This window comes from Scleropages formosus, chromosome 9 (genome assembly GCF_900964775.1).
Source record: "Scleropages formosus chromosome 9, fSclFor1.1, whole genome shotgun sequence".
NCBI lineage: Eukaryota > Metazoa > Chordata > Actinopteri > Osteoglossiformes > Osteoglossidae > Scleropages > Scleropages formosus.
The window spans coordinates 21,358,633-21,382,598 of NC_041814.1; the positions used below are offsets into that span (position 1 = coordinate 21,358,633).

Genomic DNA, 23,966 nt, shown 5'->3' on the forward strand with positions numbered 1-23,966 from the left:
TCTGACAGCAATGAGCCGAGCACGTCTGTAGGGAGAAACGAACGATGAGAGAACATTATCTATACTAATATATATATATCTATATAACGATACAGTGACGCTATAGCCTCAACCATATAAAAGATGGAAGCTTTCTGCATACTTACGTTTTATGTCAAATATATACTTAAACATACAGTATATTTTCGATAAAACGTAGTAAAAATAATAAGTATCGCACTAACTGATTGTTGTCTTCGGAGCTTCAAAGCAAGTTTAGGTTTTTAAAATCGGTTCCGTGATGGACGTGAGAATATGTAACCGACAGCAATTACAGACAGCACATTACGTTGTGTTACTTTGTTTACCCGGAGAAGGCGTGAAACACGGTGCATTGTGAAACTACATTTCCCATAGATCTGGGGACCGCGGGTTTAAAGGTCAAACAATAAGGAAGTTCAGTGTTAAAATCCATCCAAGCTGCTTAAAAGTTCACGTTACTCTAATTGGTTTTTACACAGGATTGTTTTTTTATTTTAAACGTGTTAAGTTCTTGTCTGCTGAAGCAGTTCTAGTGTCGTTATGGCTTGCTGTGCAGTGAACACGCTCAGCAGCGCTGTCGGCCTTTTCATTCATTTGATTTGTTAAACCAGAGAGTGTAGTTTTTTTTTAATTTAGATTCTGAGGGAAAAATCAGAAGCAGGTAAGATTATTTATAACATTCAGCCGAAAACAATGAATGTTTCGTGCGTATGAACTCAACTTCTGTGGTTGAAACCGCTAAGGTTAATTCATTTAAAACTGCTTGATTGGCTGTAATATCTTATATAATATATACCTGTGCTGTGTGGTTGTTCAGTGACTACGCGTGATTATTGGTATCCCAGCATGCGCTGCGCTTGCTGATTGTTACTGTTGTATTCCCAGTTTGAAACTGGATTAAATGTGAGAATTAGACTTTTGAGCACAATCAATGGAGTTACACTCTACATGTTTCTCTAGTGTAACCCGAGTGATTTAGTTTCTGTACTTGTGGTTTTATATTTACATTTATTTACAGTAGCAGACACTTTTCACCAACTTAGAGTTCCAGTGAACAGTAGTGTTATTAGCCCCACATTTTATTCACCAAGGTGACTTACACTGCTAGATACACTACTTACAATGGGTCACTCATCCATACATCAGTGGAACACACTCTCTCTGTCACTCACACACTATGGAGTATGGGGGAAGCTGAACCGCATGTCTTTGGACTGTGGGAGGAAACCAGAGCATCCGGAGGAAACCCATGCAGGCACGGGGGAGAACATGCAAACTCCACACAGACTGAGTGGGAACTCACGTTCTCTCACACCACCCAGGCACTGTAAGACAGCAGCGCTGCCCCATATTATTAACCATCTACCAAAATCCTAGGTCTAATAATGGGGCTGGTCAGACTGCTCAGTAATCTTTTTGTTGTGTTATACAGTCTGTCTGTGCTTTAGCTGGTCTTGGAAATGAATTAGTCCAACTTGTTGTTAGGGTCTTTTTTTTTGTAATGTGGTTTTGCAAAGCTCTGTGGCATGGATTTCTGGATAACCTACACATCTCTGTTATGTTTACAGGTTGGAACTGCCTTGCTGACATGAACCTGACAGTGTTTTTTGTGGTGGGCTTGCTGGTCCACATTGTGTTCTTCATGTCCATATTTGACATCTACTTCACGTCTCCCCTTGTCCACGGCATGACCCCGCAGCGCGTGCCCCTTGCACCACCTGCCAAGCGCCTTGTACTGTTTGTGGCAGACGGCCTCCGAGCCGACAGCTTGCTGCAGCCCAATGCCAATGGGACGCGCAGGGCTCCTTATATAAGGTACTCTCCTGTTTGTGTATGAGTAGCCCATGATAGAGGTGTCCGGTAAACAGCTGAGGAGTCTCTCTAAGTTCTCTAGATGGCTTTCTCCTGTCTGTTCTTCCTCAATCCTCACTGCTTCCCCCAAAGGTGTTTATATAAAAAAAAAAAAACTTCTGTATTTGCCTTATCAGGAGTTAGTATTTATGTGCCAAAAGATTCAAGCTGAAAGCTGTTTTGCTGAATGTGATAGTGATAATGTTTGGAGATTGCCACTTCTAGTCCTACCCCCTATTATTGCTGTAGTACTCCTGATCAAGGCACGCACCCAGAACTGAGAAACTAAGAACACCCTGCTGAAAATGGGCCCGATACATTTTACGTTACATTTATTCATTTAGCTAGTGCTTTTCTCCATAGTGGCTTACAGTGCTAAGCTACTTATTATTTACCCATTTGTACAGCTTGGTAGTTTTACTGGAGCAATTTTTAGGGTAAGTACCTTGCTCAAGGGAGTTGTAGCTGGGATTTGAACCTATGGCCTTTGAGTGCAAAGGCAGCAGCTCTAACCGCTATGCTTCCAGCTGTCCCATTACTGTAAGTCACTTTGTGTAAAAGCACCAGCTGATCATAATAAGAATGGCTGTGGTACATTCCTGACCTTGGTTTGTCTTCCCATGGTGTCTCAGGAACATAATTGAAGAAATGGGGAGCTGGGGTGTCTCACACACACGAGTTCCTACGGAGTCGCGTCCAGGCCATGTTGCTCTGATCGCGGGGTTTTATGAAGATGTTAGTGCTGTTGCTAGAGGTCAGTAGGAAGCTCTTCTTCTGCCCTTTAAGAGTGCAGCTTGCTTGAAGCTCATGTATGGAAAATCAAGAGATGTTTGGGGTAAGAAGATTATTTGGACTACTAAGCTTTGGGAATTAACACTTTCATTCTTTCAAAGGTTACTTAAATGATGTACCATCTGCTCTTTCTAGTCATCAGAGGAGTCATATATAGATGTTTATAGTCTGAATCAAGTTTGGAGTTCAGTATTTTTAAGCACATTGTATTTGATTATAGGTTGGAAGGAAAATCCTGTGGAGTTTGACTCTGTGTTTAACGAAAGCAGGAATACCTGGTGCTGGGGAAGTCCAGACATCTTGCCCATGTTTGCTAAAGGTAAATTCAGGTCATTTGGCACACTTTTTTTTTTTTTTTTTTCTTCATCATTTGGGCAGAAGGAAGCATAATTAAGGAAACAGAATGAAGTACAATGCCAAAGCCTTTACACTTCACCAGCACGCTACTGTAACAGCTTTGCAACTACACTTGTCTGTGTATCGGTGTTGCAGGTGCCAGCGGGGACCATGTTTACACTCACATGTATTCTGCAGCGATGGAGGATTTTGCTGCCAAGGATGCCTCCAAACTGGACACGTGGGTTTTCGATGAAGTCAAGGTATTGCAGGCTTTGGACGTTCAGACGCTTGTTAGAGATTGACAGTGACCTAGACAGTTGCAGTCACCCAGTAGTGCTGCCTGAAGTGTGTGTTAAAACTTTCTGAACTGCTATAACTGAAGAAATTCATTAGATGCTGTATTAGTCCTTAGCTTCCCATCTGGGGGTGTACCTCCCCTCGGCCTTGCTCCCAGTGACTCTGGGATGGGCTCCGGACCACTGTGACCCTGATCAGGAGAAGCGGTTAATGAAAATTGATGAATGGATGGATATATTCACATTCCTGAGGTCATGATGTTGACATATGCTTGTGTCAACTTAAGCCCTCAAGAGTCCCAGAATTTTAAATTTGAGCATCTTGAGACACCTCTTTTAGGACGTCTTTCCATCCACCGGTTTGCTGCTTCTATTTTAGCGTAAAGCTGGTCAAACCTTTTTATAGTCTCGCAGCTGGAAGAGCACAGAATGCAGTGTCCTGGAAGGAAGGCTTTAGATGTACACTGAAAATGTCTCTCCCTGCGTAGGCTTTCTTCAGCTCCGCCAAAGGAAATGAATCTATGCTTGCAAAGTTACGGCAGGAACAGAATGTGTTTTTCCTGCATCTGCTGGGAATAGACACAAACGGCCATGCACATAGACCCATGTCGAGGTGAGCGAGAGCAACTTGCGTGTCTTAAGCATTACGTCCTTAAAGTATTTTCTGAAAGTGTTTGGAGCTGAAGCCACTTACCTGTTGAAATGTTTTGTTTTTCTTTTTTTAATTTTGCTGTTACAGTGAATATTTAAAAAATGTTGAAATCGTTGACACCGGTGTTGAAGAGGTGGTCTCTATAGTTGAAGACTTCTTTGACAATGACGGGAAAACGGCTTATATTTTTACATCTGACCACGGCATGACTAACTGGGGTGAGACTTGTCTTAAAGATGAATACTGTGCATAAGAATTTTAAATTTCTCAGAAGGGTCTGAAGCTATTGATTGCCAGATTAAAATATCATGTCATATAATTTTTTATTGACCCTTTTTTGAATTTTATGGACGGAAACTTGTCAGCTGCTGAAATTTTATGAGTTAGGAGATGAATTTGTTTTCTTGAATTGATGTCTTTTTACTTGCACTGAACTTAAATTTTAGTATATAGTTGTTATATGTAAATGTTTCTCTTGATGTAGAGCAATGTGTGATGTATTAAAGCTGAGAATGCTGCTTTTGTGTGTCTCTGAATCTCGTTGGTAGGCACCCATGGAGCTGGACACCCTTCTGAAACACTCACCCCTCTGGTGGCTTGGGGGGCTGGGGTCCAGGGGCCGCAGAGGGTCGCCACCCAGCACTTTGACGATCGGTATCTACCAGGTATTCCTGTTGCGGTCAAAGCGCACAGTGTGAGTTGGTGAATCTGACTTGTGACTAGGGGATCCTAGGAAGAGGGAAGTGCTGCAATAAAGACATTCAACCCAAATTGCTTAAATAAATTAATGGTCACTGAGGCCCAAATTCAGGTGTGTATGTATTGCTTTATATATGGCAATATAAGTGTTATATTTCTTGCTGGTTTGGGATGAAAAAACTTCATAAGTGGAATTAAGGATGTTTTATAGGGCAATTTAAAAAAAAAAAAAATCTTTGTGGAATTACTGTATGTGTCTGGTATAGCATATCATCCCTGCTGCCTTCGTAGAACTGTGGTGAAGGTTAGTAGCCCTTTTGTGTTCGAAAACCAGTCCTCTCTGTCTATGGTGGTGTGATGCAGCAAATAACAGGCGAAACTGGAAGAACCAGGTATTGCGTTATATTGCCGTTTAAAAAGAATTTCTGATAAAAGCTTACAAAAAACCTTGCATATACATTACATGACTGATGCCTCAGGGAACAGGTGATGATTTTTATTCCTGTTGCTTTTTGTGATGCTTGGTGAAGCAGAGCAGTAAACAGACTGTCTTGTACTTCCTGGGTTTTATTTATGTTAACTTTTTTTTTTTTTTTTTATTTCATTTCAACATCTTAAAGTGTAGAAATGGTGCAATATTTTTAGAGCAGAATTGGCCTTGCCTTTTGTGATTGTCCTTTTTTCCCCTTTCAGAGTGGCGACTAGAAAATGTGAAAAGATTAGATGTCAGCCAGGTTGGTAATACATGGTTTGGTTTCAGAGATCTTTTGTACAGCTGTAGTATCATTTAGACATTCTTTCCTTCAAAGCCTTTCCTGTCGCTTGAATGTAGAAAAAGTAGTTATGTTTCAGGTTTTGATGCAGAGTCAAACAATGAACCTGTGCTACATGATCCAAAGGTGTATAACTCTGTTTTATTACATTTTCCCAATATAAATGGTTCTTAAATTTTCTTAAGTTCTTATCAAAAGTATATTTGTACAAATGCTATTTCTTTGTCTTGTATTAAGTCATGAATTAGGGACCAGGTTCCATCACTAGAATCCGTTTCACTTTGCAATGCTGTGTTTTGTACCAGATTGATTACTACTTTTTTAAAACCCAGTTGTTTATCAGTATTAATATACATGATTACTGAGATATAATTTTCTCATTGTTCTGTTCCCCCCCCCCCCCCGTTGTGCTCCTTTCAGGCAGACATAGCTCCGTTGATGTCCTCTCTAATTGGAGTGCCCATTCCTCTCAATTCTGTGGTATGAGAGCATCCATATTAAACCATGAAAACAGTGGTACAGTAGTGTGTAAATAGTAGGAAAGGGGGAAAATACACAAATGTATAGTATCCGCTGTCGTACATTTTGTTTTTTTTTTTTTTTTTTTTTGGAAAATGTTTTTGTTATTTACCATCTTGTTGTGACTGCTTTATAGGGCATCCTACCTTTGGAGTACCTCAATAACAGCAAAGTCTTTAAAGCCGAGAGCATGTATGCAAATTCCCTTCAGATTATGGAGCAGTTCAAGGTACAGTGTCTGCTGGTATAATTGTACTTTCACGTGTTTAAAAAAAAAAAAAAATCATAGATGTTCTTAGGTGTTTTGTTATTCCTACAGGTCAAGATGGCTCAGAAGAAAGACACTACATTATCTGTTCTTTTTACTCCATACCAGTAAGAGTTTACTTTAGTTTTTTTAGTCTATATTTAAAATGACCTTTTTTGGATTTCTCAGATTCTAGAAGTAGACAATATTAAGACTAATTTTTTTATTATTATTATTATTATGTTTAAATTGGAAGTAGTTGTCTGTGAGCAGACTTGTTAAATGCAACCTAAGCATTGCTTCTGAAGGTTTTTGTGTGATGGAACGTCATCCGACTTGAACTCGTTACTCCGTGTGGTTTTTTTTTTTTTTTTTTTTTTTTTTTTTTTTTTCTTTCTTCTCCTGAGCAACAAGTTGAAAATGTCACATGCTTATGTTTTGAGTGCACTAAATTGATTTATATATTTAAAACAAGTACTTTCATCAGCTTCATGGTTTTGTTACTTTTGACATTTGATCAGACTGAAATTGAGCTCATTCTTTCAGATTGCTGACTGAATCCAAGCAGCTGGATTTCATTCAGAAAGCGAGATCCCTCATCCAGCAAGGAGAATATGATGAAGCAGTACGTACCACAGCTTCAGTTGTTGTGGTTTATTTCTCAACAAAGTTTATTGCGCAGTTTTCCCCCTTGCGGAGAGTAATTCATCCGATGTCAAGCGAACAATAGGTATTGTATTTAATTGGTGTGGTAGTGTCAGTAAGGCTGCGCTGCCTCAAGTTACGGCTCTTTCTATGCTTTGTGCTCTAGATCAGTGTGTGTCATGCCATGATAGCGCTAGCAACAGAGGGGCTGACCTACTACCACACCTATGACCGCTTCTTCCTGGGCTGCAGCGTGGTCCTGGGCTTTGTGGGCTGGACCTCCTATGTCGTCCTCATCATCCTGAAGACCCACGCTGGCCTACGTAAACCTCGTGCTCCTAGAGATCTGGTGAGGGGGGGGGTATGACGAGTTGTCTCAAAGTCCACGGCTGATGGCTCCTGATGGCCTTATGCAGAAATGGATGCCTGAAGCAGACAGTTTTACAACAAACACTACATGACATTTTTTTCCGGTGTCAGTAATTCATGGCTGAGTTTTGATCTCCTGCCATCTACTTTTATAGACGACAAGCAAGGCTCCTGGGCGAATCTTTTTCTCTGTGGCACTGGGAATCACCCTGTTCCTGCTGGTGCAGGCAAGCCCCTGGACGTACTACATTTACTGCCTGCTTCCAGTGCCTATCTGGTACTCTGTGGTCAAAGAGTAAGTGTACAAAAATGATGCTACATCATGTAAGGTTATGGCTGTCCAGAGCCTGTCCTGGAAACATAGGGTATGAGACAGGATACTCCCTGGACTGGGCATGACTCAATCTTGGGATGATTTCCCACACACACATGGCACAGGAACATGGTAGAACATGCATGCAATTCAACACTGACTAAGCTGCATTTGAATTAACATCTGACTCCACCGCTCAGAAAGTGTGTGGCACCAGCGCTGCCTGCTATGCCACCGTGCTGTCTTATGAATTATTATTTTTACCACTTATTGTTAGCAGTATTGTAGTAATAGCAGCATTAGCAAAAGTAAAATGATAGCACCAGTGATTATTCAGGAAAAACGTATGGCAACTTTGCAGCCCTTTTTAAGTCAGAGGTGCAAGGCTAGTAATCCTCTAAGCTTTTGTTGGAAATCAGGTTCTCTGCCACGCTGTATTGGATTATTGGATTTCCGTGGTTATTCATAGCATACCAGCAATCCTACCGACTAATGTACACAAGCTTACGGATTGCTAGAGCAATTGCTAGAGCGATCCTGCTGCCCCTTTCTTATGTTTAGGGAGAAGTGACATCCATTAGTCTGCTGCAGAGCAGGAGCGTGCGGCACTGCGGCGACATCATCACCCTGTTCTTATCATTTCAAAGGACGCCCTTTATCCAGCAGGAGATGGAAGCATGATTTGTTTGTGAATACTGTGAATGTGCCTGGAGGGCATTCGTGCACTATGACTGATGATAATGCATAAAAGAAAAGGGAATTACTTTTATGTGCAGCAAGGGTTCTGTGAATGCGATGAAGGGCCGGTTTTAAAAGCGCTCTCATTTGTATATCTTCAGCATAGAGCTATGTGGTTATAAAAACTGTTAGATGTGTATGTTGATGTCCTCTGCAAAAATGCAGGGAAAGACAAGTGACATTCTGTGCCTAACGGCTTTTTAGCGTTACCCTGAAAATAAGTGCTTTGAGGTCATTTCTGATGTGGATGCCACTCCAACACACATATATATATATATATATATATATATATATATATATATATATATATATATATATATATATATATATGTATGTATATCTACACACACACCTTGCGTGTGCTGTTTTCCAGGGCTGGAACTCTTTCTGACTTGATAAGCTCCACTCCGTCACTGCCTTTAAGCAAATGTTTTGGGTACTTTCTCCTGGTCATACCTGGCATCGAGCTGCTGGTAAGCACCACTATTCCTGTTCTGTACATTGACTCTGATTTTCTATATCTTCTCATTAGACTTGCATCTGTGAGCGCAGATACAGCTCAGCTGGGTTCCATTGACTTTGCTTGTTCCTCTCTCCAGGTTGTTAGCTTTTTCTACAGGGCTACGTTAACCGTTGGACTCGCCGTGCTCTCTGGGTGGCCACTTTTCTCCCACCTGTACACTAAAACAAAGGTAAATCATTGGCTGAAAGCAGGACCTTTACTCGTCTGAACGCCAGAGGTTCGGTGTGGTCCGGAATTCAAGCAAATGGCTGAATCCAGTGCAGCTGGTGGAAGTTGGCAAAAATAAGATTTTCAGTCCCCCCCAGGAATCAAAATGATCACTTTTGTTTGCAAGACAAATTCTTTTTGTCAGGCCAAGTAGGTCTTAGTTTACAACTTTGTTCACAGCTTTCTTGATATTGAAGGAACAAACATTAACCAGATAACCTTAAAGCTGTGTTTGTTCCATGAAATAACTTACTTTACTTATCAGACACGTTTTGTTTCTTATCCTCAAGGAGTTTTTGGTTATCTTAATTCCATTTTTGTAATACTGTGCCCTTCTTAAAATGGTTGTCCTGAAGTTCTCTATTTAAGATGCACGTTTAAGTTTGTTACATCATTTAGCAGACGCTCTTCTCCAAAGCGACTTCCAGTGAACACTGGTGTCATCAGCGCACACAACTTATTCACCAAGGTGACTTACACTGCTAGATACACTGATGTATGGACGAGTGGCTCATTGTAAATGGTGTCTATAGCAGCGTAAATCACCTTGGACTGAGGTGACACTGATAGAGTAATATTAAAATAATCTGAAGCAATATACAGTTCTGTGCAAAAGTCTTAGGCACTTAGATATTTCACAAAAATATTTGTTTTGGCCAGTTATTTAATGTCTTCGACATTAGTGTCAGTGGGAAAGAGCATATTTTACATTTTCAATCATTACTTTTGCAAGCAGTTACAGTATTACAGTAAGGGTTTTGTGTGTGTGTGTGTGTGTGTGTGTATATATGTGTATGTATGTATATATATATATATATATATATACACACACACACACTCAGTCAGTCAGTCAGTCAGTCAGTAACTGCTTGTCCCAAGCAGGGTTGTGGCAAACTGGAGCCTAACCCAGCAAGAAAGGGTGCAAGGCTGGAGGGGGAGGGGACACCCCCCGGACGGGACACCAGTCCATCGCAAGGCACCCCAAGCAGGACTAGAACCCCAGACCTGCTAGAGAGTGGGACCTGGCCAAGCCTGCCATGCCAAGTGGTTGTTGATGATGGATGATTACTAAGCATTGTAGGAAGTTCATTAATTCAGAGCATTATTTTTGGAAACATTCTCACTTTCCAGTCCCCCACTCCAAGTTCCTAAAACTTTTGCGCAGTACTGTATGTTTGTAGCAAACAAAAGACCTAAAATGAATTTCTGATTCACAGTAACAAAAATCAATGTGGAATAGAAGGTCAGAAGACAATGTGGTAGGGTGCATCTAGTTCTTGTATCAGTCTGGTTGGCCTGTTGACCCTGAATCCTGTTTTTTCTTTTGTTTATTTTTCAGGCCTGGTCATTGGCCTGGACCCTGGTCTGCTTGCTCTTGGCAGCCTTCCCCATGATGCCTGTGGTGGGCAGAGAGCCTAGTGTCACCTTGGTGTAAGACCTTTGGAGGGCCACTTTAAGCTCACCTTATATGGACCAACAGTTCACCCCATAGGGTGATCGCCTGGATGCAGCAGGGACTGCCTTTCTAATTAGACAGTTGTCATTCAGAGGGTTAGGGTCTTTATTAATTTAGAGTCTTTAGATCTTCATTTATGACAAATACTAATTTGCTCAGGTCACAATAGCTTATGAATCTTATGGGTCAACCATTAGTATCTTATGGGTCCATGGCCTGTCGGTGCAGTTTCTAGGGATGATCCCAGCAGTTGGGCAGCAGGTGTCATAGTGGTTACATTTGTTCGTGTAGCAGACACTTTGTTTCTCCCCAGACAACATATATTTTGAGCTGTTTACGGTGATTCACCAATTTATACAGCCAGGGAAGTTTTACTGTATGAATTCACCGTAAGCATCTCGGTCAAGCATAGTACAGCAGTAGATGGGATTTGAACACAGGTCCATGGACTACATGGCTGCACTCCCCAACCTGTTGCATAGAGCTGTCACCTAGTAATCAAAGGACCTGGTTTTCGTCCCACCTCCAAGTACCTGTGAGAAGAGTACTTCGCCTAAATTGCTTGAGTATAAATGTGTGAAATACACCACATTGTATTTTGCTTTGGAGAAAAGTGCTAAACAGATGAATAACAATGTTGTCGTCTTTATACTAACTGATTTCTAATCGTCGCTCTAGCTGCTGCTGTCCTGTACATATTACTGTTGTGTAGCTTCGTAGTCGCTTGCGGCTGAGATTGTTCGACGCTGCGCCGCTGACGCGTCTTCCTCTCGGCCGAACCTTAGGATGTGTGCTGGTGCTCTGACTGTCCTGACCTCGGCCTGCTTCCTATCAGTGTCACGGACACGCGGTCCTGTGCAGAGGAGAGACCGTCAGCTCTGCGCCTGTCAGGTGACACCCCTCTCTAACACCTCAGCAAACCATACTGAACAGCAAGCGTGTCTTTGGACTGTGGGAGGAAGCCAGAGCACCTGGAGGAAACACACACAGACATGGGGAGGACATGCAAACTCCATACAGACTATGCGGGGATCAAGCCCACGTCCTCTCGCGCCACCCAGGCACTGAGAGACAGCAGCACTACTTGCTGTGCAGCTAGTGGTGACGCAGTGGTTACAGCTGTAGCATTAGGGAGACCCAGGTTAGATTTCTAATGCAGTACACTTGGTTGTGGTACTTATCCTGATTTGCACCAGTAAAAATATCCAGCTCTATAAATTTTAACAACAAACAAACATTTTCGGAACCGCTTAATGTACCAACCTATCATTATAAGTCACTTTTTCCAAAGTGTCTGCTAAATGAACAAAAAAAGAATAACAATAGTAAAAGTTTGTTCAAACAGCCGTGTTTTTATATAATGGGAAAATTTCTTGTAATTTATTCATTTACGCTTCGTCTGTGGATATTTCGTAAAATAAAGTACTTCTCCCATGGGTATAGTGGCCAAGTCCTTTACGAAACTTTTATTAGCATTGTTTTGTGCTGCTGTGATTGCAGATGGTGCATGTGGCCCTGTGTGCCTACGTGGTGAGCAGCACCCACAGCAGCCTCAGCCAGAAGCAGGGCCTGCCTTTGTTCAACCAGCTGGTCAGCTGGATGACGCTGGGTGAGATCTCTCGCTCAGACACATGCTGCACCTCTATGTGTGTGTTTTTCAGAATGTTTGGTTTTACGTAATAGGAAAAACTTAATATTATGTGCACTTTTGTGGGTATTTGAAATTAAAATAGCAGAAATTGTAAAAGTTCCTATTTCATGGATCTCAGCCAAGTGGGCAAAATTATGTGAATAGTGTTTTTTTTTTTTTCTCCCCCTCCCGTCATCATGGCCATTTGTTAATTCAGTGTGATCAAAATGATCCATTGGAGTTGTTTAAGTGTCTTGTTTTCCCTGCGTGGCTGTCACCTCTGGTTCCTCGAACTGCGCACCTGTAACAGCTCGCTACCCTGTCTTACAGCCTCATTGTTTGTAGTGCCTCTGATGAGCTCCACCCGCCTCTTCCAGCGCCTGCTGAGCATCTCCCTGTCTCTGGTGTCCACATACCTCCTCCTCAGCACAGGGTAACGTTCACTTCAGCTCAAACACGCACTCCTCCAGTTTTTCGCACTATTGTGGTCTTGGTTTTTCTTTTTGTTTTAAAACTCCCACAAAGTGTGTAGGATTCTTTTTCAAAACCTTTGTCCCCTCTTTGGGGAACTTACTGCAGAACAAACTTTAGGTGGCATGAAAGTACAAATTAACTGCATAGCCTTAATTCATATTCCTACAAAATTCTGGTCAAAGCACAAAAAGAATAGTTGTCAGAGTACATATCGCAGAAGTAATGGGTTTAGTACAAATTAACATTTACATGCATGTTGGGGGCGGGTATTTTTCTCATGAGAAATCCGAAGAGAAATTGATAAACTTTTCTCAATAGTTTCTCTTCCAATTCCCTGTGTGTGGGGAAAATATATAGTTAAAGACCAAAACTGCTGAAAAAATATTAGCATCCTGGCAATGATAGACTTTTGTCCTGTTTCCGTTCTCTGAATAAGTTGAATAATGCTGCTGTTTGCCATGGTGGGTTTTTAATTTTTAATTTTTTTTTTTTTTTTTTTTTTTTAATAGCCACGAAGCCCTCTTTCCTCCAGTCCTATCATTACTGATGTTTGTGTGGATCAACCTGGAGCAGGAGGCTACGCATACTCAAGGTGTCTCCTCAAAAGTGGAGGTCAGGGGGACTTGATCATCTGTTAAAACACACAATATTCTTTACATCTTCTCCCTGCACCTGATCATAGCTGCTCATGTAAGCTGAAAGAGGACTTTGTTTGCAGCTCTCCAGCTTCGATTTCTCTGACAGCATCGACATAACCAAGATCAGGCAACTGAAGCTCGACGACATCAGACGGTCGTACTTCTTTGTATCCTTTGCTCGCCATTGTGATGTCAGCAGTGGACCCTAGGTGGCGCTCCTTTGGCATGCACCTGTCAAGATGGACAAAATTAGAATAATGTGTTCTAATAAGCATGTGAAATTGTAAATTATGCTTAGGTCTTGAATATACATTATCTCCGTATGTATCTCTGCGTGTAAGTTTCTTATAAAAGTATAGCTACCCCCCCACCCGCTTTGTATCTCTTTGTATCTTAAGCCGTTGTTAGTCAATAAGTTAATGTATGATATGAATGATTGCAGAAAACAGTGAGTGCATTTAATCGAAGCATAAAGTTATTTATTTGCAGTTGTTGAGTTCATACTAACAGGGTACAGTTTTTGATACCTTTACACCCACTGTAGATTTTCTTCATTGTAACGGCCTTCTTTGGCACAGGCAACATCGCCTCCATCAACAGGTATAGTGGCAGTGATGCGATTTTTACCTTCCATATTGGACGAGCTTAATTTTTTTCATCAAATGGCAGTTTAAAAGTTGGTCAGACTGATACCGCTTGATCTCCAAAACCCTCCCCTTTGTTGCCGCTCTAGTTTCGACCCTGCTTCAGTTTACTGCTTTTTGACTGTGTTTAACCCTTTCGTCATGGGAGCGCTGCTGATGTGGAAGGTAATACAGCTCTCGCACATGGTCACTTCCTGTTTCTGCTGTTCTCATGTGCGATTTAAGTATAACATTAAAAAGTTAATATTAAAAGAATATAAAAGAGCATATTCATAGTTCCATCTGAGGATTTTTAGTGTCTTTCAGTCTTAGAACTTAAGTTGCCGTTAAAACACAAGTAATGGACACTAACACAAATTACAGGATGGTGTACATTTAATCAGTTCAATATATAATATATGGCTTTTTCAGATGAATTTAAGACTTTGTTGACACTATAATGTCAGTTTTGTGTGAAGCATAAATGGAAATGAAATCGCTTTTCAGGATTTTTGGTTCTTTCCCCCAGGTTTTGATTCCATTCCTCATTGTAATGTGCACGTTTGAGACCATCCAGGTTTCAACACAGCTCTCCTCAAGAAGGTAATCTAAATATCTTAATATGTCACTGACAGTGATTCAGGCTTTTATTGATACAGTTCACGTTCAGTATCTTCAGTGATGAGGCTTCTTAATGCAGCAGCGTAGTTACTAGGTCGGTCACCTTGTGATCTGAAGGTTCATGGTTCAGGTTCCACCTCCTGCTGTAGTACCCTTAATCAAGGTATTTACCCTGAAGTGACAGTGAATATAGACAGTTGTGTAAACTGTTGTGAAGGTGGTTACTAACATTGTATGTTGCTATGTAACATTGCAAGTAAAGGTTATTGATAGAACCAGCTACCTTTTGGGTCTTAACCACTATACTGTACTATAGTGTTTTTCTTTAATCAAAACACTTTGACTGGGGAAGCTTTGCTAATTATCTGAATGTGTTTTTTATATTTCTTTTCAGCCTTTTCCTTATTGTCCTTGTCATCTCTGACCTGATGGCTCTAGTAAGTTGTGAAACGGAGAACTCTGGCCTCGTACTTACTGTTAGACCTTTGAGCACCCCCCTTGGAATTGACCTCCTTCTCCTGTCTGTTTTCAGCATTTCTTCTTCTTAGTTAAAGATTATGGGAGCTGGCTTGACATCGGAACCAGGTTAGAAGTCTCTGCACCTCTGCCATAGCCTTTATAGATTATTAACTTTAAGAATACATGGAGTTGTGCTTTTTCTAGAATTCTTTCCCTTTCTTTGAACACCTGGGAATATCCCAAGATGTAATGCCATCAGGGTACACACCCAATGTGTTTGCAGTTTGTTTCTAACTTGCAAAACAAAGCAGTTGTCAGGAGCCAACATATTCCACAGAAATCATGGTAAGTGTTGTGGAATTTGTGATAACCCCCAAGGACAGGGGTACGCATTTAACCTTTGAATAGGTCCACATTCTGATCCTAACTATGTTCCTGGTTAGCTGTTCTGTCAACATGAAACGGTAAACATACTGTGTTTGGGGACCAGAAGTTGGGTTGAAGGGAAGTTTTACTGAGAAGGTCGTCTCTTTTTTTTTTTTTTTTTGTCATTTTAGCATCAGCCATTATGTCATTGTCATGTCCATGACCATCTTCCTGATGCTGCTCAGCATTGTGTCACACATCCTGACATCCAGAAGAATACATGTTTGCAGGAAGATGAAAATGCACTTCCCGTGACTGCTCCCATCACTGGATCACTGGACAGCTGGATCACTTCGCATTCCCCTCTATGCAGTTTTTAGTAAATTATGTGAATGCATGCATCAGTTTTTCAGGTGGTGGACTGGTGTCCTTTCAGGGTGTACCCTGGCTCATGCGCCATGGTAGTAGGACAGACTCTTGACCACTGTAACCCTGCAATGGACAAGTGATCATTGAATGAATGAATGAACGGACATTGATGTATTGGGCGTAATGTGCACTGAAAGAACTGTACTTGTACAGTTCCTGGTTTTTCGTTAGTACCAAAAACAGGTAAGTGGTGGTGTATGCTTATTTTAAAAGTATTAACAAGGTATATGGGTATATGTCATTGGATTCTGGGATTTTTGTGTAAGCCCCCACAAACTTTTAAAACTAAAAGGAAATGGGCAGGAAAATGAGCCCCCATTTGCTTTCTGTTAATATGGGTCTTAACACGTATATTGTGGGCTTTATACTAAACAGTACTTTATGATGTCATGTTTAATTTATATGTTTCCTGTCACATCAGAATGGGCAGTTTCATGTGTTTAAAATGCCAGTTGTATTAACATTTTAATCTGAGCTGCCCAAATGGTTTAATGCTTTTCAAGAGGTATAGCATATAGGGAGAAAAGGTTTTTTTAGGTGAACTTGGGGTTCTCTTTGCAATACAGTTATAAATTCTATCTTAATATGATGGTTTGGGTCTAGAGTGAATATAAATGTTTTGTTTCTCTTTATCTTGGTCTTTCTTGATAAATGAAATTGACTGAGATGAATTAGTGTTGAGATTTGATGAGAATGAGAAAACAGGTCTGAAGGATATGTCGTGTAACTTGAGCACATGAGATTTGGATCTTTGGATGCTGTAGTAGACAGAGATCATCCCAAGATGAGGTTTGTCATAAAGCTAAAAAGCTGATATAACATATCTGCCCACATTTAAGAAGGGTTTTAAAACTCACCTCTTCCAGACTCGCTTTGCCCATGATCTCTTAAGTTCTTGTAAGGTGTAAATGTTCATGCACTATAACTTTAAGATCATGCCCGGATAAACCTTTGCAGAACTACTCCTGTAATGTAACATAAATGTTAATACTGTATAGCTCAAAAAAAAGATATTACTTGAAAAGTGATCAGAAATCATGGCTATTCAGTTCACGTTTTATGCAGCTCCTTGTGATGAACATTGGTTCATAGGGTGGAAAGAATCAAACTGCACTTAGACGCAGACATGCGATACTTGTCTTTCCGCTGATGTAATGCACAAATGGTATTTTTTTGTGACGTGTATGTCGCTTTGGAGAAAAGTGCTAAATGAATAAGTGTACATTTAAACCGCAACGGCATAGATCTCGTCACCTTAACAGAGTGAAAGAGGCGTGTCCTTGTGGAGACATGAAAACACATCTGCAGGTCGTGTGTAGTTAAAGTAAAACCGGCTGGAGGCATCATAGTCTCTGCTGATCACTTTGAACTGCAGATAGTTTTCTGTGTGGACGCAGCAGGCGAAAGAGGGATGTAAAAAAAAAAAAACTGGGACGGGCTGCATTTAGCAGTTGGGGGGAGTTACCTGTACGAGTTCTCCTGAGCGACTTTCCACGGAGATCTCCGCTTGGCGAGGAAAGGGAAGTGTAACTCGCGAATGTCAAAGCTACTGTGTCACAAACCAGGGCGGAGAATTTCTGAACGACTGACCCTACATGCTGGTCCACACATGGTAAGTCTCACTCTCTACACCCTACAGATGTGCTTAACCAGAGGTGACTAACATATTCAGCCAACAGGGAGCTGTGATTGAGCTGTATATCTCAACTTTTTTTTAAATTTAAATTCTAGGACACATGCCATGAGGTAAGAACTTTACACTTGCAACTACTAGTGTAAGCTTACAGCCACAGCTGTCTGCAGATCATGCATTTTAAGATCTCTTCTTTATATCACATCCTGTTCTAGTTTGAGCAAGAGGGGGGGAAAACCAAGAGAGGGAAAAAAAACAAAAAAAAACCTCAGACCTGTCTTTATTTCCGTGCTTTTGCTTGCTGTGCATCTTGTAGCAAAGGATTAAAAAGTGGCGGGCTGTCTAGCTGGAGACTGAACATTAATACATAAGGTAGAATACAGCAGTGTGTGGGGGTGCTGCTGGAGCATCAACATGTGCGGCCGCAGCCCGACTCCAACTTCGCGATATTTAGGATCATGAGGACGAACATTACCTCATGCTTTGGTGCAATGAGTTGCACGGTTTTTAACGTTAAACACTTTTATACCGATGAAGGTGGTTGTTCAGCCATTGATTCAAATATGCTGCTTATAGACAGGCTTCAATGCCTTTAAGATAAGTTTATATTATTAAAGTAATGGATCAGAGTAATAAAATTAACATCTTTCCAATTGAAATCACTTTATCATTGAAGTGTGCCTCCATAGTTAAATTTAGAAAAACCGAAATAGGCCAGTAAAAGTTCAACCACTGTTTTTTTTGGAAATTGTCATTTTTACATTCACTAGTAAAACTAATAAGTGGCAGCTTTCCTAGACAAATGAACAAATAAAGTAGAAAGGTAAAAAATACGTTTCTGGTGTATTTACATGAAAAATGCTGTTAGCTTTGTATGTAAGAACACACACACATCTTCTGAACCGCTTGTCCACAACATTTTTATATTTATAAATGTATAATTCGTGTGTGTGTGTATATATAATGTATGTGTAAAATTAGTCCTGGTAAAGGTGAAAATTTTATATAAAATGTGTTTAGTTTGTTCATGTATTGACACTTTTATGGTTTCTTCTCTTTAAATGAATTCCAGCTTTTTTTTTTTTTTTTTTAAAAACTTCAATGACTTCTCAGTTATTTTCAAATACCACACCATTTACATGTCCATAAAATACAAATAAGCAGTACTGGTACCACAGCCCATGTACATGTCTGTTAATAATTAACTAGTAATACTAATGATTTTGTCTGAATTGCTCTTTAAAAGCATTAAAGTTCCTCAAGTTTTTTTTCCTTCCCACTTCCTCTTTTTCCTGTGCTACCACCACTTGAAAGAAGGCAGGACAAAACATGGTAATAAACCGACTGGTCAAGAATAAATGGCGGTCAGTTAAATCCACTGAGCACAACTGATGAGCAAGAGGTGTAATTTGTTATGATTTAAAGAAAAGTTTGAAGTAACAAAAAGAGGGCCATAGAAATGTAATGTAATTTTTTTTTTTTTTCCTTTTCTTTTCAAATGAACTTGTCAGAGTAAAAGTGTGGATGCAGGAAAACACTTGAAGTTTTCTTACACTTTTCTTGAAGTTTCCTTAAATACAAGTAACAAGTGATATTTTTTCCATTACTACCCACCACTATAAATTATTACCCATCAGACTGGGGGGAAAAAAAAGGGCCCAGGTATAGGAATGGGGCCACTTGTGGGAAGGGTGATTAGCTGCACTGGGGGGGGGGGGAAAAAAAAGTAATCAACTAAATGAGTAATAAGAAATAGTACAAGCCTTCTGCTCACCTTCCCTGCTGCCTCTCTGCCCTTTCCTGGATCTACTGCTTTCCCCAGCATTCCTCTCAAGCACACGTGCGAAGTACGTCCATACCCATGGGGCAAGAGACATCGCTGCCAAACTCCGAAAGTCGCCCTTCTCCCTTTCAGGGTCTCCAAGTGTGCTGCGCGCTCTCTTTCCGGCCTCGCCGCGTTTCCCTCGTTGACGACCCTCTGGCCGCTGACCCTGCAGTATGACCTCTCCTCACTCCTTTAGGTACAACCTTCACACCTGGAGATTCATGAACTCATGATGGTCCTAAAGATATTACTTGTGACGATCAAAATGATTTTAATAATATAAATATTTTGATGCTGATGCTTGTATTTGAACCATTTATGCAACAGGTTGTCCTCGCTCTATCAATTGCGGGTGAGTAACTTATTAACAGTGAGAACCTATGAGTCCATGTCCTGCACCCTAACCTACAGCTGCAAGCACTGCGTCCTCATTTCTTCTCTGCAACGTGGGGTTTGTGCTTTCCAGCAGCGGCGCAGTGGTGATATCCACACGTCGTCATGCTCCTTCCCGTCTTCTCCATCCCTGTCCTCGAGCTCTGCGGACGGTCGATGCATTCGATACCAGAGGGCTTTGTGAGCTTTGCTGCTCCCGTTCTCATCTCCCTCCTATAAGACCCAGACCTCTGTCACCTTCCTTTAATTCATCGGTTCCTCTTTCTGATCTACTGTAAAGCACAGAACAAGGATAAAAACAGATCAAATTTAATCACTGCTTAATTTGCCTTCTGCTCAAAATGACTTGATCATAATATGAGGCTGAATGTGAAAATGACAGCAGTTATACACAGTAGCCAATGGCTCTTTGACATGCTCGATATTGATAGTGTGTACAGTATTAACCTTGAATTAATTTTTCTTGGTCCAAGGTGACTTGTAATATTAGATAATCAGCTGTACAATGATTTACCCATGTATGCAGTAGGATATACTTACTGTGCTAGTTTAGGGAAAGTACCTTAAGGAAGTGCACTACCAAAATAGAGGAATTTAAACTGGGAACCTTTTAAGTGCAAGACAGTGACCCTTAACGCCACACTACCTGCCAACCCAGTATACAAATCACGCGGCAAACCAAAAAAAAAAAAAAAAAAAAATTGAGGCTTTCCAAAGGAAATGAAAAGGAATTTGCTGGTTTAATGCAAATGACCACAGTTGCTTCTTTATTAAGGCATTTAATTTATTTTTGCTAATCTGACTTGGGTAGTTTCACGATAATGTTTCAAAAGAGGATATGGGTTCAATCTATCCAATTCCCGCTCAGTCTGTGGGGTTTGCATGTTCTCCCCGTGTCTGCGTGGGTTTCCTGCGGGTGCTCTGGTTTCCTCCCACAGTCCAAAGACATGCTGTTCAGGTTCCCCCATGGTGTGCGAGTGTCACAGAGTGTGTGTGTTCCACTGGTGTATGGATGAGTGATGCATTGTAATTAGTGTAAGTCACATTGGTGAATAACGTGTGGGGACTGATAACACTACATAGAACTCGTTAGAAGTTGCTTTTTGGAGAGAAGTGTCTGTTAAATAAGTAAATGTACATGTGTGTTGTATTTGTTAATGAGGGGGCTTTGTTTTCCAGATATTACCACCTTTAGTAACCACTGCCTTCACACCTCCTCCACCTACTGCTTCTGCACACCCACTCGGAGACATCTGTAATCTGCCTGCTGATGGGGCCACATCCTCTTTTCACTTCTGAGGCAACACCGGACTGTAAGCGCACATCGAAGTTGAAGTGTAGTAACGTACAAGAGCGACGCGGTGGCACAGCGAGTTGCGCTGGTGCCTCACGGCCCCTGGGCTGCACGTTTGGGCGTGGGTTCTAGCGAGTAGTTGGCACGTTCTCCCTGTGAATGCAGCTTTTCTCCCTCGGTCCGCAGATATGTTTGCATTTATTCGTTTAGCTGACGCTTTTCTCCAACGCCACTTACAATGTTGAACTACTTTATGATTGTTTACCCATTTATACAGTATGGGTGTCTCACGGGTGATATTACTGACCCTAAATTGCCAGTAGTGTGTGTGTGAGGGTGTGAGAGAGACTACCCTGTGATGGACTGGCGTCCTGTCCAGGGTATCCCCTGCCTTATGCCCTGTGTTTCTGGGATAGGCTCCTGACCAGTGGGAACCAGCGTAAGAGTTGTTAACGAACGATCCAAATAGTAGACACCCTGTTTAACGTGAGCGTTTCTCCTCCGCAGGTCGAAGGGGTTGGAGGATGTCGCTCTGCAACCTAACAGCCGAAAGCTCGTGCAACGCTAGCTTGGCAGAAGAGCCCCACAGGATCGCGCTGCTCACCGTATACAGCGTTGTACTGTTAGGTGGCAGCACTGGCATCGTGCTCATGATCAGCATCCTGAAATCCAGCCTGCGGTCCCTCACCACCATTGCGATGCTCAACATAATAGTCGTGCACCTGCTTTTCCTGTGCACGGTGCCCTTCCGCATGTACTACTACGTCGAGAACCGGTGGCGGCTTTCTCAGGGCTTCTGCAAGGTGGTCAGCGGTACGATCCACGGACACATGCACATCGCCTTCCTCTTCTACACGATCATCCTCTCGATCCGCTACCACACCTTCTACCGGGCCGTGGACCAGCTGGAGTTCTACCGCAAGCTGCATGCGGTGGGGGCCAGCCTCGTAGTGTGGGCGATGGGTCTGGCCATAGGCTTCCCGGTGCTCTTCTTTACGTACAGTTCGAACTCGACCGCGGAGGAGAAGTGTTTCAAATTCGGGAGGCAGCTGGAGCTGGATGTGGGGGTGCGGATCCTGAACTACATCGTCAGCTTTCTGCTCGTCGTCGTGGCCGTCGCCCTCGCCTGCTGCCAGGCGCACATCTTGTGGCGCATCTTCAGGAGGTACGGGGCCACTATGTACACTCAGCAGGAGTTTGGGGCCCAGAAGAAGAGCCTGTGCTTCATGCTCGTGATAATGGTCTGTTTCGTCCCGTACCACGTCTTCCGCATTTACTACGTGAGTCACTCCGCGCACCTTGAAGACGCCAACGAGGTGTTTCTCTCCTTGACTGCGCTCAGCTGCTTGGACACGCTCACTTTCCTCGACCGGGGCATGTTCTGCATCTGAGCTGCTGCCTCCGTGGACGCGGTGACGATCAAATACGTGCAGCAATGCGCTGGCAAAAGTTTTGGTATGATTCTGCATCCAACGTGACCCACGTGCTCTGGATTCGCCGTAGCGCGCGCGGGCTTTTCTAGAAAATGAACGTACGAGTGATTTAAATAGAGTTCTTGCTTCAAGGAATTGTGCACCGACACCGCAGTTCACCGTTTGGACAATCGGTTCTAGTCATATCCATCTCGATGAAATGTGCAAATGGAGAACAGTGTCACTGCAGTCTTCGCAGTCATCTGTGTCATTCTGACATGCTCTGCATCCATCCGTTGTCAACAACCGCTTGTCCGGAGCGGGATCGCGGCGAGCCGGAGCCTTACCTGGCAACGCAGGGCGCGAGGGGGGAGGGGACGCACCCAGGATGGGATGCCAGTCTGTTGCAAGACACCCCAAGCAGCACTCGAACCCCAGACCCACAGCACAGCGGCGCTGGCCGAACCCGCCGCGCCACTGCACCCCTCTGTCGTTCTGTTTATTTGTAATTATAGGAAAATCATATTTTCAAATGTCTTGTTTTGATGTCTAATAAGGGAAATAATAGTTGAGGGATTGGATTTTAATAGAGGGTAGCGTAGTGGTTAGAGCTACTGCTCTTAGAGCCAAAGGTCACAGGTTTGAGTCCCGCCTTGGGCTGTCATACCCCCGGGCAAGCTACTTGCCTTACATTACTCTAGTAAAAATTGCACAACTGTTTGAATGGATAAATAAGTGTAAGTAGATTAAGATTGTGATTTGCTTTTGTTAAAAAAGCACCAGCTCACCCACAATGAATAAATAATCTCTATTTCAAAGTTTGAGGCGCTCAGCCAGTTGCACGTGACTGCCACCTTGTGGTCATGTTGGATCAAGTGCGACACGTGCGCGTGCTGCTGTAACCCAGGGGGGTCAATAAGTCAAACCATTTGCAGATCCTAAGAAAACACTTGTACCAACACAGACATATGGAAATAATCTTGCAGAAATACCGTGTGACCATTTAAAAAAAAATTCTCTCCCAGCGACGCTTCCCACGAAGAGCCTCGGAGAAGGCGAGGTGATGTTAGGATGTTTATCCTTGAATTGTAGTTGGTTGGTGTTGGAAATCTCTGTCCAGGTTTGGCTTATTAACAAAACACGTGGAACTCGATCCCAAAATAATGCTGATCCTGAAGGTGAACGTTTATTTACCTGCTGCTTTTCTTCAAAGCGATTTAAAACGTTAAGCTGCCCACAATTAATGACCTATTGATACAGCTGCGTATGTGTTTTTTGCTGGAATGATGTTAGGGTTACTACCTCCCTCAAGGGTACTGCAGCCCCAGGGTTAGGGTTTTAAACCTCTCACCTTTGGATCCAAGGACAACAGCTGTGTCCACTACGCTATCGGCTACGATGCTGGTTTGTGGCATCGAGGCAGTTTATTAAATTTATGAAAAATGTCTCTCTTGTTGCAATGGTACCGCACAACAGATTTGACCCCAAGCAGCTGCTCAAATCTGTGTATGTGTGGAAAGGGACACCACGTCCGTGTCACTGATACCCACTATGTTCTGCACCCGTTTAACCTCCCGATCAGAGGTCAGGGTTTAGGAGGCACACTACGCAAAATGAAACGCAGAGATTGTCATCGTTGTCGATGACTGTCGGTAACAACCGGGGAGGTGTTGATAGTGTAGTGGTTTGTCTTACTGCCTTTGGACCCCAAAGGTTGCAGGTTTGAATC

At 42.2% G+C, this 23,966-nt stretch overlaps 2 protein-coding genes across 6 annotated transcripts; both read left to right on the forward strand.

Annotated features, from left to right (window-relative positions):
• The first annotated feature begins 62 nt into the window (after positions 1-62).
• Positions 63-16,272, forward strand: pign (phosphatidylinositol glycan anchor biosynthesis, class N). 2 transcript variants are annotated; one of them, XM_018754166.2, is made up of 29 exons: positions 63-682; positions 1,590-1,836; positions 2,505-2,626; positions 2,885-2,983; positions 3,157-3,263; positions 3,788-3,912; positions 4,039-4,169; positions 4,500-4,616; positions 5,344-5,384; positions 5,844-5,903; positions 6,079-6,171; positions 6,262-6,317; positions 6,736-6,814; positions 7,001-7,183; positions 7,359-7,498; positions 8,628-8,727; positions 8,854-8,946; positions 10,324-10,415; positions 11,226-11,331; positions 11,941-12,049; positions 12,401-12,503; positions 13,054-13,156; positions 13,263-13,349; positions 13,727-13,782; positions 13,916-13,991; positions 14,335-14,408; positions 14,821-14,863; positions 14,959-15,011; positions 15,443-16,272. In XM_018754166.2, the coding sequence occupies exons 2-29, from the start codon at positions 1,610-1,612 to the stop codon at positions 15,564-15,566; spliced, it is 2,799 nt and encodes a 932-aa protein (XP_018609682.1). In that variant the 5' UTR covers positions 63-682; positions 1,590-1,609; the 3' UTR covers positions 15,567-16,272. The 2 variants fall into 2 exon arrangements, with proteins under 2 accessions (XP_018609682.1, XP_018609683.1); XM_018754167.2 differs by lacking the exons at positions 63-682; positions 1,590-1,836 and having other exon boundaries at positions 2,602-2,707.
• A 363-nt stretch (positions 16,273-16,635) lies between these two features.
• Positions 16,636-22,613, forward strand: gpr141 (G protein-coupled receptor 141). Of its 4 annotated transcripts, none has more exons than XM_018753922.2 (5): positions 16,636-17,292; positions 18,628-19,334; positions 19,466-19,490; positions 20,711-20,844; positions 21,333-22,613. In XM_018753922.2, the coding sequence occupies exons 4-5, from the start codon at positions 20,802-20,804 to the stop codon at positions 22,214-22,216; spliced, it is 927 nt and encodes a 308-aa protein (XP_018609438.1). In that variant the 5' UTR covers positions 16,636-17,292; positions 18,628-19,334; positions 19,466-19,490; positions 20,711-20,801; the 3' UTR covers positions 22,217-22,613. The 4 variants fall into 4 exon arrangements, with proteins under 4 accessions (XP_018609438.1, XP_018609439.1, XP_018609442.1 ...); XM_018753923.2 differs by having other exon boundaries at positions 19,136-19,334; XM_018753926.2 differs by lacking the exons at positions 18,628-19,334; positions 19,466-19,490.
• Positions 22,614-23,966: the final 1,353 nt, after the last annotated feature.